The sequence below is a fragment of the Anolis sagrei genome, chromosome X (genome assembly GCF_037176765.1).
Source record: "Anolis sagrei isolate rAnoSag1 chromosome X, rAnoSag1.mat, whole genome shotgun sequence".
NCBI lineage: Eukaryota > Metazoa > Chordata > Lepidosauria > Squamata > Dactyloidae > Anolis > Anolis sagrei.
Genome location: NC_090034.1, coordinates 99,247,183 through 99,267,107, shown reverse-complemented (window position 1 = coordinate 99,267,107; position 19,925 = coordinate 99,247,183). Strand labels below are relative to the sequence as shown.

Sequence of the window (19,925 nt, the reverse complement as noted above, 5' to 3'; positions counted from 1 at the left end):
TATCTATCTACGCGTAATATTATGTTCACATACATCAAAAAAGGGGAATAGGGCAGCCATGATTGGGTAGACGGAAATAATAATAATACAAAATATAGCACACATGACCATCACAGGCAAGTTCGCAAAGGGGAAACATGTGGCTGGTGATGCTCCTGTGACTTCAATTTAACAAGGTTCTGGTCATTATGGGCCAGGAAAATGCAGGTTGAAGCAGAATGCTCCTCACCATTGACTGCTGCATCACCAGGATAAGAAAGCATGGAAACAGCCAGCTCGTTTTCCCATGGTTTCCCTTGCTGTTTGTTCTGCTGAATTGGGTTCTACAGGTTTTTCCAGGAAGTTCTAGTTCAGTTTTATAGTTCGCCTGCAATCAATGAGCACTCTGAACTCCATCAAAGATGGAATTGGGCCAAACTTGGCACACCAAGCCCCATGACCAGCAAAAAATACTGGAGGCCTTTGGGGGAGTTGTAGTTCACCTACATCCAGAGAACCCACATATTGATAGATCTGGACCAAACTTGCCACACATACCCAATATGCCAAAATTTGATTACTGGAGGGGTTTGGGGGAAACTGACCTTCCTTTCTGGGAGTCGTAGTTCACACACAACCAGAAAAACTGTGACCTCCACCGATGATGGACCAAGCTTGCCACACAGAACCCCCATTCAGAGTTTTTATGAGTGATGGTCACTTGTTGGCCTGATCGGTGTCTTGTGTCCAAATTTGGTGTCAATTCGTCCAGTGGTTTTTGAGTTACGTTAATCCCACAAACGAACATTACATTTTTATTTATATAGATAATATATATTATGTGTATTTATGTGGTTATGCGCATATGTTGTAATGTAATGTATTTATTTTATTTTTTGGCTTTTAAAGTCTCTTCCGCTGTGTTTTTCAAAGTTTTTATGAGTGATGGTCACTCATTTGCCTGATAGTTGTCTTATGTCCAAATTTGGTGTCAATTCGTCCAGTGATTTTTGAGTTATGTTAATTCCACAAACGAACATTACATTTTTATTTATATAGATATATATTATATAATATAAACATAACACAGTAGCTATGTGAGATATATATATATATATATATATATCAATCATATACTAGCTGTCCCCTGCCACGCGTTGCTGTGGCCCACATGGGGGTTCTGTGTGGGAGGTTTGCCCCAATTCTATCGTTGGTGGGGTTCAGAATGCTCTGTGATTGTAGGTGAACTATAAATCCCAGCAAACACAACTCCCAAATGTTAAGATTCTATTTTCCTCAAACACCACCAGTGTTCACGTTTGGGCATATTGAGTATTCATTTAGTTTGGTCCAGATCCATCATTTTTAAATGTGTCATGGTTTTACTGTCTAATGTTATTTGCTATTGTTTTAATGTTTATTGCTGTTTTATGAGTTATTTTGTTGTATTTGTGATGCTGTTGTTTTTGTTGTGTTGGGCCTCGGCCTCTTGTAAGCCGCACTGAGTCCTTCGGGAGATGTTAGTGGGGTACAAATAAAGATTTATTATTATTATTATTATTATTATTATTATTATTGTATTGTCGAAGGCTTTCATGGCCGGAATCATTGGGTTGTTGTAGGTTTTTCCAGGCTATATGGCCATGTTCTAGAGCAGGGGTCAGGAACCTTCGGCCCTCCAGGTGTGGTGGACTTCAACTCCCACAATTCCTTGAGGCTCGGCATTCGCCCCAAAGGCTTACCTTGGCCTCAAGGAATTGTGGGAGTTGAAGTCCACCACACATGGAGGGCCGAAGGTTCCCCATGTCTGTTCTAGAGCAATGATGGGCAACCTTTTGAGCTTGGTGTGTCAATACTTGCCAAAAAACCGAGCATAACTCGAGTGGGGTGTCACTTTGATAGAAAAAACCATAATTTCATGATATTTATAGTTTAATAACAAAAAAATTATTGTCATATATAACTGTATTTATTAAACCAAAAACTAATTATTTAACTTATCTGCTTTTTCTATAATGTCATATATCTCGGCATTATCTTTTTCTATAATGTCATATATCTCGCCCAAGGGCTGAGAAGAGTGGTATACAAATAAAGTAAATAAATAAATAAATAATAGAAAAATGCTGGTGTAGGAGCTGAGGATGAAATATCCTTCCTGGGATGTGGCCCCATCTTCTCTGTATGCAGCCGCATGCGGCTGTGTGTCATCAAAAATGGCTACGCGTGTCAGTGCTGACACACGTGTCATAGGTTCGCCATCATGGTTTTAGAGGCATTTTCTCCTGATGTTTCTCCTACATCAAAGAGAATTCTGAACCCTACCAGTGACAGAACTGGGCCAAACTTCCCACACAGAAACCCCATGACCAACAGAAAATACTGTGCTTTCTGATGGTCTTTGGTGACCCCTCTGACACCCCCTTGCAACCCCTCCAGGGGTCCCGACCCCCAGGTTGAGAAACACTGCTCTAAGGCATGTATTATCTAAGAATTCTATGAAGCATATATTATCTATTCTTTATAACATCTACTATAAACTCTAAAGCATAGTGATAAGGATGGCCTGTATGGACTGCAAGCCAGACCAGACACTTTTCTGGCAACTATCTATAAACTAGGTTCTTGTAGGTTTTTTCGGGCTATAGGGCCATGTTCTAGAGGCATTTCTCCTGACGTTTCGCCTGCATCTATGGCAAGCATCCTCAGAGGTAGTGAGGTCTGTTGGAAATAGGAAAATGGGTTTATATATGTGGAATGACTGGGGTGGGGCAAAGAGCTCTCTGCTGAAGCTAGGTGTGAATGTTTCAGCTGACCACCTTCATTAGCATTTGAAGGCTTGGCTGAGCCTGGGCCTTGTCTGTGTTTGCAAGTTCTTTGCGGATGGTGTGAATTCTCTCTCGTAAGAGGTTGCGTTCTAGGCGGTCATAGATCCGGTGAGCCTGTGGTGTTTTGAAAGTCCTTTTGGCTGCGAGAAATTGTGGGATGGTATCTGTGTCTCTGCAGTATAGAGGAAAGTCAGGGAGCACAGTAGATGTGCTTTCCTGGTCCTTAGTTTCTCCAATTTCCGTGTGTCTTGGAACAGTTTCTCCCCATAGAGATGTTCAATGTATTGTCGAAGGCTTTCATGGCTGGAATCACTAGGTTCTTGTAGGTTTTTTCAGGCTATAGGGCCATGTTCTATCTAGAGGAATTTCTCCTGACGTTTCAACTGCATCTATGGCAAGCATCCTCAGAGGTATCTATAAACTATGACCAAAAGGAATGGAGCCAAGAAGTCTTTCACCAGGCTCTGAGGCCAAATGGGCTGAACCAAAGAGCTCGGGCTATAGGGGGAGCCTAAGCTCCTACCCTAAAAGAATGGAACAGTCTAACTCCAGGGAAATAAACAGGCCGAGACTTCACACACAGATGGGAGGTGTTTTAAGTGAATCTTGCCTGAGGTGATTTGACATGTATGCCAAGGATAATGACCCCAAGGCTGGGTCCCAACTCCACACACAGAGATCTGTATCCAAAAGGCGTCTCTGAGGTGTTTCCACGCCTGCCTGTCCACGAGGGTGGACCTCCCCGCGGCCCGTTGCTCGAGGCGCTGAAGAGAGAGAGAGAGAGAGAGGCTCCCAAGATGGCGCCCCTCACCTCAGCCGACCCGCCCCTCCCCCACCCAAAAGAGACTCCGCTTCTGCCGCGTTGCATGATGGTTAAATAGCCTGGCCCGGGAGCCCGCCATTTTCTGTCGGGGTCTGGCGGGAAAAGCGGGAAGCCCACGAAACAGCCGCCGCGGGACGACCAACGGCCGCTACACAACCCCCAGGAAGACAGCCAGGTAACTGGAGGCGCCTCTGCCTCGCGTTTCGCCTCAGGTTAGTCTCCATTCGGGGAGGGGAAGAAAGTGAGGTCGCCTGAGGAAATTGCATCGCCCCCCCAACTCCCTTCACAGCTAGTCCCGCCTTCCGTCTGCATCCACTCTCTCATTGGCTGTTCACTGTTGCCTTGCTGATAGGTCAGAATCCTTAGCCGTATCTCGGATGAGGATTGGTTCATTGCTCCTGTCAATCAGAACATTTCTCTCTCTCTCTCTCTCTCTCCCCGCTCTTTCGCTCGGCTGGGCTATAAACCAATTGGCCCGCCAATTGGGGAAAAGTGGGCGGAGTCTATCACTGTTTCAATACGCATGCGTGGTTCTATCTCCCCCAATCAGAGAGCGTCGTTCCCGCAAAGCCTCCCGGGAATTGTAGTTTTAAGCTGTATTTCACTAATAGCAGCCCCAGGTGTTGCTCAGGTTGTTTCTGCTCCCAGAGATCATTGCAATGTTAAAAGAGGAAGCTTTGGGGCAGTCCTGTTTGGCCACTGTTTGTGTCTTCCATGTCTTAGCCACGCCCCCAGCCCAACCCTATTGGATGCTATAAATAGATGTGGCATCAGTAAGGGATGGGAAAAGGGGGGGGCTCATGTTGCCATGGCAACATGCTTTTCTGCTTAGCCCCATAAGGAGAGCTTTGGGGATTGGCAGGACCCACTGAAACATGGGAAGAAATCAACATCAAATGGTAATAGAAGTTTTCTCTCATATATATATATCTATATACATAAAAATGTCATGTTAGTTCGTGCTACCATCAGAACTCAAAAACCACTGGGGGAATTGACACCAAATTTGGACACAAGACACCTAACAGTCCAACGAGTGTCCATAAACACACACAAAACCCCAGCAGAACAGACTTAAAAACCCCCAAAATACACCATACATATACACTCATACATTTGCACACATTCATACACACATGCGTATATGTGTGTGTATATATATATATATATATATATATGCACAAGCACACAAATATACACATATACATATGCACACATTCATATACACACACGTGTATATATATATATATATATATATATATATTATTTAAACTTATATGCCGCCACTCCCCTGGGGCTCGGAGCGGCTTACAAGAATAGCTAAAATCTAACAAAGTTTAAAAGCAATTTAAAGCAATTTAAAAACAACAGTATCAAACATTAAAAGCCTGTCGAAGCAGGTATGTCTTACATGCCCTGCGGAAAGCTGGTAAGTCCCGCAGGGCACGAACTTCAGGTGGCAGAGCATTCCAGACTGATGCAGTATAGTACACAAGTATATATACATACCTATATACACTGCATGCACACACAAACACACACACACATATATATGCACAAACACACAAATATACACATATACATATATACACACTAATATGCATATAGACAAGCACACACATATACACAATATGCATGTACACATATAAATACACAAATACACAAGTATATATACATACCTATATACACTCCCACACACACACATATATATATCTGCGCAAATACACATATGTACACAAATGTATACACACACAAAACACATATGCACAGACTGGGCCACAGCAATGCATGGCAGGGGAAGGCTAGTGTGTGTGTGTGTGTGTGTGTGTGTGTGTGTGTGTACACAAACACACACACATATATATGTCCATTCTATTTGTTTGCTTACTGCTATTTATGTAATACTAGTTGTCCCCTGCCACGCGTTGCTGTGGCCCACATAGGAGTTCTGTGTGGGAGATTTGTTCCAATTCTATCATTGGTGGGGTTCAGAATGCTCTGTGATTGTAGGTGAACTATAAATCCCAGCAACTACAACTCCCAAATGTCAAGATTCTATTTTCCCCAAACTCCACCAGCGTTCACATTTGGGCATATTGAGTATTCATGTAGAGTTTGGTCCAGATCCATCATTGTTTGAGTCCACAGTGATCTCTGGATGTAGGTGAACTACAACTCCAAAACCAAAGGACACTGCCATCAAACCCTTCCAGTGTTTTCTGTTGATCATGGGAGTTCTGTGTGGAAAGTTTGGCCCAATTCTATCATTAGAGGGGTTCAGAATGCTCTTTGATTGTAGGTGAACTATAAATCCCAGAAACTACAATTCCCAAATGACAAAATCAATTTTTTTGAGTGAAGGACATACATTGGGTTGTTAGGTGTCTTGTGTCCAAATTTGGTGCCAATTGCCCCAGTGGTTTTTGAGTTCTGTGAATACCCCAAACGAACATTACATTTTTATTTATATAGAAGAGACAAACATTTCAAAATAATATGCACCAGTGGGAGCATATGATGCGCAAAATACATGCACAATGCAGCGCAAACTGTGAGCTGCCTTAAATATCTCAAATCTTAGACATCAATTCATTCCTTAAAGGCTCAGGATCCTGTAAAATCTTGGAAGCTAAGTTGGGTCAGCCTTGGTTGGTACTTGGAAGGGAGGTCGCCAATGGATACTCAGTGCTGTTGACAATATTTCAGAGGAAGGAACTTGCAAAGTCAGCTCTCGAGTCTTTTCTTGACCTAAAAAAAACCCCTGTTCAGTTAATGAGGTCACTGTAATTCAGGTGACGCACACCTTCCAAAACGCATCCAGAAACATGACTAAAGACAGACGTCTTGAAGGAATCTTTTAAAATATTTACAATTGTATTTTGACAAATTGGACCCAGTGAGCCACATTCCTTAAAAGGGCTTTTTCCCTGTTTGCAAAGGGATGAAAACATCCGCAGTGATCATATGGAGAACCAGCCATGACAGCAGAGCTTCATAAGTGGCATGTGATAAACGGATCACACAGTAATAAAATTCAGTTAGTTTTGACCTAGAGACTATTAATTAAACTCAAAGAGCAAACTGGCCAGGCAGAGATAATGCTAAGATTCAGAGTGAAATCAACAGTCGACTTTAATGCATGCACACACACACACACACACATATATATATATACACACACACACACGGGACCCCTCACAGCACAGTTGGTTAAACTGCTGAGCTGCTGATCTTGCTGACGAAAAGGTTGGCGGTTTGAACCCAGGGAGCAGGGTGAGCTCCTGTTGTTAGCTCCAGCTTCTGCCAACCTAGCGGTTCGAAAACATGCAAATGTGAGTAGATCAATAGATACCGCTCTGGCGGGAAGGTAACTGCACTCCATGCAGTCATGCTGGCCACATGACCTCGGAGGTGTCTGTGGACAATGCCGGCTCTTAGAAATGGAGATGAGCACCAACCCCCAGAGTCGGACACGACTAGACTTAATGTCAGGGGAAACCTTTAGAGTTACTGTATATGCTTGAGTATAAGCCTAGTTTTTCATCCCTTTTTGTAGACTGAAAAAGTCCGCCTCAGCTTATACTCGAGTAAAGGTTATTTATTATTTTACTCTGTTATTGTTATTGTTATTATTTTACATTTATTATTTTACTCTGTTTATAATAATTATTACATTTATCATTTTACTCTTATTTTACATTTATTATTTTACTTTATTATTGTTATTATTACATTTATTATTTTACTCTTATTATTACTGTTATTACGTTTCCCTTATTTTACTCTATTATTATTATTATTATTATTATTATTATTATTTACATTTATGATTTTCCTCTCTATTATTTTTATTATGAGTCACCTTCAGGCTGTTATGGGCGGGATACAAATGTTGTAAATAAATAATATAAATAATTGGAAGGATGCTTAAGCACATTTACATCGAAGAAGCTTAGAATAATGGTTTAATCAGAGTTGGACAGTCTTATCTTAAATTTCAGTTTTATGTAAATATTTAATTAACCTCCTGATGTCTCAATTAATGTAATTTTATTGGTATCTATTTTTATTTTGAAATTTACCTGTAGCTGCTCCATTTCCCACCCTCGGCTTATACTCGAGTCAATCAGTTTTCCCAGTTTTTTGTGGTAAAATTGGGTGCCTCGGCTTATATTCGAGTCGGCTTATACTCGAGTATATACAGTATTTCTGATACAAAGAAAATTAGTATAGATTTCAAAGTGGGCTGCTTCACTCACTGTAAATAATCTCAGTAGATGTAGGTCCATGTAAATAAACAGGAGTAATTTTACAAAGTAAACAATTCCTTTGTAAGTTTAGAAAGTGGGTATCGGAGGGTATGGTGAGGCACTAGAGAGGTAGTGGGAATTGGACAGATTATGACCTCAAATCCCCTACATTAATTCATTATGGAGGTTTTCCTGTCAATTACTGGAGATCCTAGAAAGGGGGTCACTTGTCCCTCTAGGCTGAATTTTGCCTGGCCTACTCTAGAGTTTTTAAGAGTCAAACGCTTTCGTCGAGCTATTAACAGCCTTCAATTTCCCTATAAATGTTAATCTAATGCACTTTTTTTTCCATTGGCAGGTTTCCTACCTTCTAAGGACCGTCCAGAATGGCCCGTACCAAGCAGACCGCCCGTAAATCCACTGGAGGGAAAGCCCCTCGAAAGCAGCTGGCCACTAAAGCTGCTCGGAAAAGTGCACCGTCCACCGGGGGAGTGAAGAAACCCCATCGCTACAGGTACGTGGAACGCTCACTTAGGGGCAGCTTGTCTTCAGTGTTATGAAGTGGAAAGAGTCCTTTGTGGTGCTGTAGGTTTGGGAAAGCATACTTTAAGCAGCCTTAGCTTCTAAAGGAGCATTGCAGGGAAATGCAAAAGTGGGTTGAAAGGTTTTTTTCCTTCGTTGGATAGAAATGCGAGCTATGTTTGTGTCATTCCCTTTAGGCCTGGCACCGTGGCGCTGCGAGAGATTCGGCGGTACCAGAAATCCACAGAGTTGCTGATCCGCAAGTTGCCATTCCAGCGCCTGGTCCGCGAAATCGCTCAGGACTTCAAGACAGACCTGCGGTTCCAGAGCGCCGCCATTGGAGCCCTGCAGGTTTGTGTCTTTTTCCCTTCTCATTCTGCCAACCTAGCAGTTTGAAAACATGCAAATGTGAGTAGATCAATAGGTATCGCTTCGGCAGGAAGGTAACTACAAGAAAGGATATTCCATCTGAACATGAGGAAGAACTTCCTGACTGTGAGAGCCGTTCAGCAGTGGAACTCTCTGCCCCGGAGTATTGTGGAGGCTCCTTCTTTGGATGCTTTTAAACAGAGGCTTGATGGCCATCTGTCAGGGGTGATTTGAATGCAATATTCCTGCTTCTTGGCAGGGGGTTGGACTGGATGGCCCATGAGGTCTCTCCCAACTCTTTGACTCTATGATTCTATGTAACGGTGCTCCATGCAGTCTTGGAGGCGTCTGCGGACAACACTCGCTCTTCGATGTATTGTCGAAGGCTTTCATGGCTTGAATCACTGGGTTGTTGTAGGTTTTTCAGGCTGTATGGCCATGTTTTAGAAGCATTCTCTCCTAACGTTTCACCTGCATTGTGGCAAGCATCCTCAGAGGCTGTGAGGTTTTCTTCACAACATCTGAGAATGCTTGCTACAGATGTAGGTTTGGTCCAGAGCCATCTTTGTTTGAGTCCACAGTGCTCTCTGGATGAAGGTGAACTACAACTCCAAAACTCAAGGGCAATTGCCCACCAAACACTTTCAATATTTTCTGTTGGGAGTTCTGTGTGCCAAGTTTGGTGCAATTCTATCATTGGTGGAGTTCAGAATACTCTTTGATTGTAGGTTAACTATAAATCCCAGCAACTACAACTCCCAAATGACCAAATCAACCCCCTACAGCCCTACCAGTATTCAAATTAGGGCATATTTGGTATTTGTGCCAAATTTGGTCCAGTGACTGAAAATACATTCTGCATATCAGATATTTCCATTAAGATTCATAACAGTAGCAAAATTGCAGTTATGAAGAAGCAACGAAAATAATGTTATGGTTGGGAGTCATCACAACATGAGGAACTGTATTAAGGGGTTGCGGCATTAGGAAGGTTGAGAACCAGTGGTTTAAACTATCTTGCCTCAGAGAAAGGAGGAAGATTCCCCCTCCCTCTATCCCAGTGGTTCTCAACCTGGGGTCCCCAGATGTTTTTGGCCTACAACTCCCAGAAATCTCAGCCAGTTTACCATCAGTTAGGATTTCTGGGAGTTGAAGGCCATAAACATCTGGGGACCCCAGGTTGAGAACCACTGCATCCCTTCCTTCTTTCTCTGAAGGCAGGGCAGTTTACAAAAACTGAAATGGAGCTCTTTGTAGGAAGAAACCTCAATTTCAGTTTTTTTTTAAACTGCCTTGCCATGGATGGAAGGATGGAAGGAAGGAAGGATCAGCCCCTAATGGCTCTGCAAATATTATTTGAGGAACACAACAATAACAATCCCTCCCCAAAAAATCAGGGTGCGACTATTATGCGATGAAATACGGGCCTTTTCTGCCTGTTTGCCCTCCCTCTCTGCATCGGTGTTTGTTCTGGAGAGGCCCTGCTCTCGCTCCCGCCTCCCTCGCAGGCGCGACTGGTGGGGACGAGAGAGAGGGCCTTCTCGGTGGTGGCCCCCCAACTCTGGAACTCACTTCCCAAGGATATCAGGCATGCCTCAACATTGGCAGTCTTTAGAAGGAGCCTGAAAACGTGGCTGTTACGGTGTGCCTAGCAATATGTCCTCAGAATGCACTTTAACTATTGGATTGGGTTGGACTGCGCTCCCCTCACTTCCTTTAAAACTCTTCTACCAGATATATCCTACCTTGTTCATGCCCAGCATTTATTTTTTAATTTTTTATTTTAAACTATTACATTTGGCCCGGCCATAGGTTTTTAAATCCTTGTGTGTTATTGTTTATTGTCTATATGTGATTTATATTAATTGTATTGTATTGTTTTTGTTTATTGCTTTCCTGTTTTATTGATGTGTTGTTGGGCTTGGCCTCATGTAAGCCACTCTGAGTCCCTTGGGGAGATAGTGGCGGGGTATAAATAAAGATGATGATGATTATTATTATTATTATTCTTCCCTCCAAAGTGGGCTCTTCTTGACCGTGTTTCTCTCTTTCTTCACTTTGACAGGAAGCCAGCGAGGCGTACCTCGTGGGTCTGTTTGAGGACACCAACTTGTGTGCCATCCACGCCAAGCGGGTCACCATCATGCCAAAAGACATACAGCTGGCCCGCCGCATCCGTGGAGAGCGGGCCTAAGTCCTCCCCCCCCCCCCCCCGTCTCTTTAACATTTACGGCCCCTCCCTGGGCAAACCCCCACCTTGCTTGTGCAGTGTACTTAGAATACACTCCAGATTTTTCTTTTTTATTATTATTATATTATTATTATATTATTATTATTTCTCCTAACTCCTGTTTGTAGTGGCTAGGACATGTGAGGAAATGTTAGATTATTATCTATCTATTGTAGTTACCTCTCCAAAATCAGGAGACTTGATTCCTGTTCATCATGTACAAGCAAAAACAAACGAGAAAAAAAACCCCTTTGAAATCTGCAAGACTTCTGGATGTTGTTTTTTGTAAAACTTTTTTTTTCAGAATTGCAAAAAAACAAAACAAAACAAAAACATACCCGACAGGGGACATTTTTTGAAATATCTGGTTTTGTACTCACAACGTAGATGTAGGCATTTCAACAATAAGAGCTTTGGGTCTTCAGTTTGTAAAATATCTGCAAAGAACACTATACTTCTTATTTTCCCTTTCGTTCGCTGGGTCTTTTATTTGCCTTTGTATTTAGGCTAGAAGTGCTTTCTAAATCCTTTTTTCCCTGTTTTCCATTTGTCTTGTGTCTGTGATTCTGATCTTTGTACCAATAGGGACTCACCTTGAAGCAGTAAGAAAAAAATAATAAATGTTGAATGACAACACCACGGATTCCTTAATTTTTTGCTTTATGGTCACTTGAAAAAGGCATTCCTGTGTTTCATAGGAAGCAAGACTTTAGAGACTTTCTGTGGGCCCTTCCACACAGCTCTATATCCCAGAATATCAAGGCAAGAAATCTCACATCTGAGTGTGGACTCAGGTATTCCAGTTCAAATTGTGGAATTTTCTGCCTTGATATTCCAGTATATAGGGCTATATCCTGGGCCCTTCCAGACAGACCTTCTATCCCAGGATCTGATCCCAGGTTTTCTGTTTATCCCAGATTATCTGGCAGTGCGGACTCATACGAGGGTTGAATAAAAACTAATGCCTCCACCTTCGTAACTCCTCAACAGATGGCAGTACTGGTATGTGGCAGGTCCTGGCTTGTTCAGTAGACTCTCCTCTACAGTTCCATTTTGGCGGGAAGCCTTAGCATTGAACTGTTGTGTTGTTAAAGTGCAAAGTATAGAACCCTGTGCAGACAGTCAATGAGACTTAAGCAACGTGCACTCATTGAATTCTTGACAGCAGAAGGTAGCCAAGCAAAGCAACAATGTGACCCACACATTCTTGTGAAATGCTGATTATTCTTGAAATTTCTCTCTGAGTGATACGATAATCATCTTGAATCAATCTGTCAACCTTTTGCTTGTGAAACTTGGTTGGTTGCTGTCACAGGACGTCCAACTCTTTGTTTGTCACGAATGTCAGATGTTCCCACCTCAACATTTTAAACTTACTTGCCCAACGACGCACAGTACTCACATCAACACCATCGTCATAAACAGCTTGCATTCTTTGATGAATCTCCTTTGGGGTGACACCTTCTGCTGTCAAGAATTCAATGACTACACATTGCTTAAGTCGGATTGACAGACAGTCTGTGCAGGGTTCCATACTTCACACTTTAACAAGGCAGGCGTTCAATGCTAAGGCTTCCTGCCAAAATGGAACTATAGAGGAGAGTCTACTGAACAAGCCAGTACCTGCCGCATAACAGTACTGCCATCTGTTGAGCTACGAAGGTGGAGGCATTACTTTTCATTCAACCCTCGTATTATCCAGTTTAAACCAGAAAACCTGGGATCAGATCCTGGGATGTTGGGTCTGTCTGGAAGGGCCCTATGAAGCCGCTATCTTGACCCAGTCATGGATGCTGATACGTGTTGCCACTGTAATATAAGTTGGAGATGGTGCACAACAGGATCCAGCAGAATTGACCTCCCCAAATGAACCCTATCCGAACTACCACACAGTTGGCAATTAATTCAGTTCCCATTTCCATTTATTTATTTATTTATTTATTTATTTATATTTCTACCCCGTTCTTCTCACCCCAAAAGGGACTCAGAGTGGCTTAAAGTTTGGCCACTTCTGTGCCACTGCATGGCTACCAGCCTCCTCCCAGTAGACTCAAATCAAGGAAAGCTTCATAAGAACCACCACTCCTCTTAACGTTCCCTCTTGTTGTGCAGCAGCAGATTTTAGCCAAGTCCCATGCAAAAACACACAGACGAGGAAAATGAACATAAAAATCTTTACTCTTCAGCAGAGGCAAAACAAACCTGCAGTGTTGCATACAAAATCAAACAGTGCAACAAACTTACACAGTCCTTGTAAGTAACAGAATAAGGCTTTTTCATCTTTAGTCAAATGAGTGAGCAAAACATAAACCTTGAGTAAATAGAGTAGAAATATAATAAATTTGACTGTGGATCATAATAAATTGTGGCAAGTTCTTGGTGGGATGGGCATCCCAAGCCCCCTTGTCTCTCTCCTGAGGAATCTGTACAAGGACCAAGGAGCAACAGTCAGAACTGACCACGGAACAACAGACTGGTTCAAGATTGGGAAAGGCGTACGGCAAGGCTGCATCCTCTCACCCAACCTTTTTAACTTGTATGCAGAACACATCATGCGAGGATGTGCGGGGCTTGAGGAATGCAAAGCTGGGGTGAAAATTGCTGGAAGAAACATTAACAACTTCAGATATGCAGATGACACCACTCTGATGGCCGAAAGCGAGGAGGAGCTGAGGAACCTTCTAATCAAGGTGAAAGAAGAAAGGGCAAAAGCTGGGTTGCAGCTAAAAAAACCAAGATTATGGTAACAAGAATGATTGACAACTGGAAAATAGAGGGAGAAAATGTGGAGGCCGTGACAGACCTTGTATTTCTAGGTGCAAAGATTACTGCAGATGCAGACTGTGGCCAGGAAATCAGGAGACGCTTCCTTCTTGGGAGGAGAGCAATGTCCAGTCTCAATAAAATAGTAAAGAGTAGAGACATCAGACTGGCAACAAAGATCCGCATAGTCAAAGCCATGGTATTCCCTTTAGTCACCTACGGATGTGAGAGCTGGACCTTAGGGAAGGCTGAGCGAAGGAAGATCGATGCTTTTGAACTGTGATGTTGGAGGAAAGTGCTGAGAGTGCCTTGGACAGCGAGAAGATCCAACCAGTCCATCCTCCAGGAAATAAAGCCCAGCTGCTCATTGGAGGGAAGGATACTAGAGACCAAGTTGAAGTACTTTGGCCACATCATGAGGAGACAGCAAAGCCTAGAGAAGACAATGATGCTGGGGAAAGTGGAAGGCAAAAGGAAGAGGGGCCGACCAAGGGCAAGATGGATGGATGGCATCCTTGAAGTGACTGGACTGACCTTGAAGGAGCTGGGGGTGGTGACGGCCGACAGGGAGCTCTGGCGTGGGCTGGTCCATGAGGTCACGAAGAGTCGGAGACGACTGAACGAATGAACAACAACAACAAATAGCTATTCCACCATAGCAAAGAGTTTTGCTGCCAAAGCGTTGCTAATTCAGCATCTCTAAACTGTATTCTAAAATCCATACAGTTACACCCCACCGGGTGTCGCCCAAACATGCTGGCTGAGGAAGAAGACTCAGGTTTTCAAAAGCTACTTTTTTTGCATTCTGGATTTTGTGGTGGAGAGTGCCACCTTGTGGTGATTATTTTTTTTAAGTGATGATTGACAGCCTTTTTAGGCGTCACAAAGGTGGAAAAAAAACTACTGTCGTCTCAAAGATAGATTCCATAACATCTATCTTTGGGTCAAAAACAACATATTGAATTATGCCTAGAAAGACTATGCAGTTATATTTTCTCACCCACAAGAATTTGAGAGGTTGTAGATGGCTTTCATGGCCGGAATCACCTGGTTGGTGTGAGTTTTCTGGGCTGTATAGCCATGTTCCAGAAGCATTCTCTCCTGACGTTTCACCTAAATCTATGATAGCCATCCTCGGGGGTTGTGAGGTCTCTTGGAAACTAGGCAAGTGAGATTTATATATCTGTGGAATGTCCAGGGTGGGAGAAAGAACTCTTGTCTGCTTGAGGCATGTGTGACTGTTGCAATTGGCCATCTTGATTAGCATTGAATGGCCTTGCAGCTTCAAAGCCTGGCTGCTTCCTGCTTGGGGGATCCTTTGTTGGGAGGTGTTAGCTGGCTCTGATTGTTGCTTGTCTGGAATTCCCCTGTTTTTTTTTTAGTGTTGCTCTATATTTACTGTCCTGATTTTAGAGTTTTTTTAAAAAATATTGGTAGCCAGATTTTGTTCATTTTCATGGTTTCCTCCTTTCTGTTGAAATTGTCCACATGCTTGTGGTTTTCAATGGCTTCTCTGTGTAGTCTGACATGGTGGTTGTGAGAGGGATCCAGCATTTCTGTTTTCTCAAATTATATGCTTGATTAGCATTAAATGGCCTTGCAGCTTGAAAGCTTGGCTGCTTCCTGCCTTGGGGATCCTTTGTTGGGAGGTGTTAGCTGGCTCTGATTGATTCCTGTTTGGAATTCCCCTGTTTTCTGAGTGTTGCTCTTTATTTACTGTCCTGGATACAGAATATTACTCGGGGCGGCTTATATGAGGCGAAGCCCAACAACACATCACTAAACAACAAAGCAGCAAGCAAATAAAACAGTACAATTAATATAACTCACATTATAAGCAATAACACACAAAATTTAAAACCTTATGGCTGGGCCAGATGTAATACATTAAAAAAATTAAAATAAACACTGGGCATGAACAGAGGTAAGATGTATCTAAACAGGAGAGTTTAAAAAGATAATGTAGGGAGATCAACCCAACAGGTAGTTAAAGTGCTTCTGAAGACATTTTGCAGGGATTTGATCAAAGCAGGGCGTTATTTCCTTCATTCAGGGAAGGCACACTGGAACAGCCATGTTTTGAGGCTCCTCCTAAAGACCGCCAATGTGGGGGCTTGCCTAATATCCTTGGGGAGTGAGCTCCAGAGTTGGGGGGCCACCACAGAGAGGGCCCTCTCCCTCGTTCCCACCAATTGCGCCTGCGAAGGGGGCAGGAGCGAGAGAAGGGCCTCTCCAGATGATTGAAAAGATTGTGTGGGTTCGTAAACAGAAATGCGGTCACGCAGGTAGGCGGATCAATACACAAGCTTATGGACAATTTCAGCAGAAAGGAGGAAACCATGAAAATAAACAAAAATCTGGCTATCGGTATTTAAAAAACCCTGGAATCAGGACAGTAATAAAGAGAAGCACTCAAAAAACAGGGGAATTCTTGACACGAAACAATCAGTGCCGGCTAGAACCTCCCAACAAAGGATTCCCCCAGGTAGGAAGCAGCCAGGCTTTGAAGCTGCAAGGCCATTAAGTGCCAATCAAGGTGGCCAACTGCAACATTCACACTTACCACAAACAGAGAAGAGTTCTTTATCCCACCCTAGACATTATTCCACAGAGATATAAACCTCACTTGCCTAGTTTCCAATAGATCTCACAACCTCTGAGGATGCCTGCCATAGATGTGGGTGAAATGTCAGGAGAGAATGCTTCTGGAACGTGTTCAGACAGCCCTGAAAACTCACAGCAACCCAGTTGAGAGGTGTTTTTTAAAAACATCTTGAGATTTCTGTTTTCTTTTAAAGAAACCAATGGAGTTTCCAGGCCTCATGTTCGTGATTTCAGAATTAAGCAGGAGGATATCTGTGCCAAGTATCAACAGCAGTGAGGGCAAAGGGTTTTTGGTCCAAAGAACCAAAGTATTCTGTTTGTTGCAAATTTCCAATGCAAGGTAAAAGGCAAAGGTTTCCCCTTGACATTAAGTCTAGTCATGTCCAACTCTAGAGGGTGGTGCCAATCTCCATTTCTAAGCCAAAGAACTGGCGTTGTCCGTAGACACCTCCAAGGTTATGTGGCCGGCATGACTTTATGGAGCGCTGTTACCATCCTGCAGAAGCGCTACCTATTAATCTACTCACATGTGCATGTTTTTCAACTTCTAAGTTGGCAGAAGCTGGGGCTAACAGCAGGAGCTCACCCCGCTCCCTGGATTCGAACCGCCGACCTTTCGGTCAGCAAGTTCAGCAGCTCAGCAGTTTAACCTGCTGCACCACCAGGGGCCTCTTCCAATGCAAGAGTCCATCTTACATCAACGACTGATACAATACCTCCTCTATCTCTGATGTTTTGTCACTAACCAACCTAGTTTTCGCCACAGGTCAACACCGCCTTCTATCCAGTGCCAAGGAAGATTCACGATCCTGTATTTTCAGAAGAGAAAGCCTGGATGTCCTCAGATGCCCATCCAAATTAACCACCCTGAGATGCCGGCCCGTTTAATCCTTATTACGGTAGCTAAAAGTGGGCCGGTCTGGACCTATGTCAGAGCGCCGCTAAATTTAATACAAACTTGTCAGATGCAATCAGATCAAGATAATCCACGAAGATGGCGGAGAGTCAAAAGTACAAACAGGCAATTAACTATTTTTGCAGAAGTAGCATCACAAGTCTTAAGGAACTGGAACGATGGAAGCAACTGAAAGGTTTGCCAGTTTCCTAAATTCTGCAAGACCCATAGAGTTGGGTTGCTTTTAATGTTAACGCCGGGTGAAAAGTATCAATCATATAAGCCATGTGGAATGGATATAATTTCCAAAGCTATCAAGAAGTAAGTCACTTAAAAATCACAAAATAGATTGAGATAGGTCCAAAATCCTCTTGTTTTCAAAGAACGGCCCATTTTCTCTGTGTAGTCTGACATTGGTGGTTGTGAGAGTGGTCCAGCATTTCTGTGTTCTCCAATAATATGCTGTGCCCAGGTTGATTCATCAGATGCTCTGCTATGGCTGACTTCTCAGGTTGAATGAGTCTGAAGTTGTTGTGATTCAGCTGGAACCACAGACTGATAGTGTTGTGACTCGGGGTCTCAGAGTGACTCTGACGAGGATGATGGGATTCAGGTTCACAATCAGGTTCAAAATGTTCCTGTTGTCGAGAATGAGGAACAGGATGTGCAAGTTCAGTTTCCCACAGTGATGAGGAGATATTGGAAATATAAATATTGATTTATGTATAAATTGTATGTACTTTTCAAGCACTGCAGTGTATAGAAAGATCAAGTTTTCTCTATATTAGAAAGAATGCTGAAGGAGATCTGTGTCCAAGGCAGAGGAACATTCCAGGAGAGAGATAAGCCCGTCCTAGTAGCAACAGAGATAAGTAAAAAGTAAGGAGTCTCATGACAGGTCAAAGTAGGCCCCTTGATTGATGAATGTAAGCTGTATGCTGCTAGAAAGAAATGCACAGAAACATGCCTTTTGTATGTTGGAAGATAGAATTTGGTATTCCTATGATGCTAAAGTGACGTAGAGAAGGACGTCAATGTATGTAGAAGCATGTTCTTTGTTTGCCTGCAATTGGAGTATATAAAAAGGCCGTCAAGACCTATATCGGGGCTCTGGATGCTTTTGGACACAGCTCCACTCCAGAGCCCCAGCTGGAAATAAAACCTGTGCTTTTGAGACCTCCTGAACTCTATCTCTTTTCCTCAAACCTTCTCCCTGCCATTTCAACAGCAGGGAATGATGTTTTTGATACTAAACTAGCCAGGTGCAAATTGCCTCAGAAAAGGAGGACAGTTCTCAGCCTGATAGTAAACGGAAGGCAACCAGGCTGACACTAACAAGCAGCCTGATCTTGATGAAACGGGAACCTTAGATCGGGCTGACCATTTGGAATTCAGAGTTCGAAGGAGTGTGAGAATAGCTAACAAGAAGGAGGTCAGAGGCCAAAGAAATGCTTTCATGTGTTGCAAATGGTATTAAGCAGGGTGTTTGAACTTTGTCAGAGCAACTTTTCGCTCAATCAGGTAGCTTGTGCTCGTTTGCCTGGATTATCTTGTAGTTCTTGTGTCCGTGGTCTCGGGACTTTGTCATGTTCTCAAGGGATTTTGTTTTGTTGGTGCCTCTTGGAATCATGTTTCATAGTGCTATGTTATATTGGTCTTTTGGAACATTACTTGCTTTTAAGAACTTTTTATCTTTTACTTTTCAATAAACTATAAAGACTTCAGTCCGTGTGCAGTTTGGTGATTTCAGCAAGGTGAATCTATTCTGAGGTGCGACAGGAGTGCCTTTCATGTTCCTTGATTCGTGTTTGGGCAATGCTGCTGTGTTTGGGGATCCCTATGAAGACTTCTCTGTTGGAATTCAGCCTGTGATTGTGTTTAAGGATCAGGGTACTTTGGATGTTGGGAATGATGACCATGAGGTTAATGTAGATAATTGTGTTTCCAATGATGAAGTGGCTATTAATGCAGAGAATGACCAGGAGATCCCTGTTCAAAGTGTATTTTCTGATGAGAATGTTCCTGAAGGGTTTGGGGATGATGGTGTGCTCCCTGAATTGCTACCAGAGAATTCCCATGATTTGGAGCCTGAGAATAATTCGACACCTGGCCAAGCTGCAGATATTAATGAGCAAATAGATAGATGGGATGTTATTAATCAAAATAGGAAAGCAAACCAGTGTCTTAGGTGTTCTGCCAGGCTCAAAGAAAGAATGATAAGGGATTCAAGGCTGAAATGAAACCCATTTCTGGCCACTTGGGACATAGCATAATTAGGAGATAAAAGTGCCAAGTACAGGATCTGTAGTCAGATGAAGCATCATTTGGAATCAAGACATTTTTCCTGGTCCTCGAACGCCATGCTTTGGATAGATTCATGTGTTAAGTGCCTTTGATTCAGGTTTCCAATTCTTGAATTTTATTATAGAAGTTTCTGCCTTTGATGGACTAATTTCCTGGACTATTTGTTCTGGCTTATCTTCCTACCTAATTGGATTTTCCTATTCTTTAAAAAATTTTTTTTACTGCTAGTGTTTTTTTAAAAATCTTCAATAAACAGATTGCATTTCTACTCAGCTGAGTGGTGTTTAAAGTCAGAGGGCTTTCCTGGTCTGGAGTGCGACATTGTCCACAGCTGGATGGTATTTAAAAAACTCTAAAA

At 42.8% G+C, this 19,925-nt stretch overlaps 1 protein-coding gene across 2 annotated transcripts; it reads left to right on the top strand.

Annotated features, from left to right (window-relative positions):
- The first annotated feature begins 3,673 nt into the window (after window positions 1-3,673).
- On the top strand, window positions 3,674-11,637 carry LOC137094942 (histone H3.3A). Of its 2 annotated transcripts, none has more exons than XM_067460950.1 (4): window positions 3,674-3,842; window positions 8,239-8,394; window positions 8,600-8,753; window positions 10,837-11,637. In XM_067460950.1, exons 2-4 carry the CDS (start codon window positions 8,267-8,269, stop codon window positions 10,963-10,965), a joined length of 411 nt encoding a protein of 136 aa, XP_067317051.1. In that variant the 5' UTR covers window positions 3,674-3,842; window positions 8,239-8,266; the 3' UTR covers window positions 10,966-11,637. The 2 variants fall into 2 exon arrangements, with proteins under 2 accessions (XP_067317051.1, XP_067317050.1); XM_067460949.1 differs by having other exon boundaries at window positions 3,676-3,805.
- Window positions 11,638-19,925: the final 8,288 nt, after the last annotated feature.

Coding starts and splice junctions, on each gene's coding strand:
- LOC137094942 (XM_067460950.1), top strand. CDS start 8,267: ATGGCCCGTACCAAGCAGACCGCCCGTAAATCCACTGGAGGGAAAGCC. Junction 8,395..8,599: donor AAGAAACCCCATCGCTACAG/GTACGTGGAACG, acceptor CATTCCCTTTAG/GCCTGGCACCGTGGCGCTGC. Junction 8,754..10,836: donor CCGCCATTGGAGCCCTGCAG/GTTTGTGTCTTT, acceptor TCACTTTGACAG/GAAGCCAGCGAGGCGTACCT.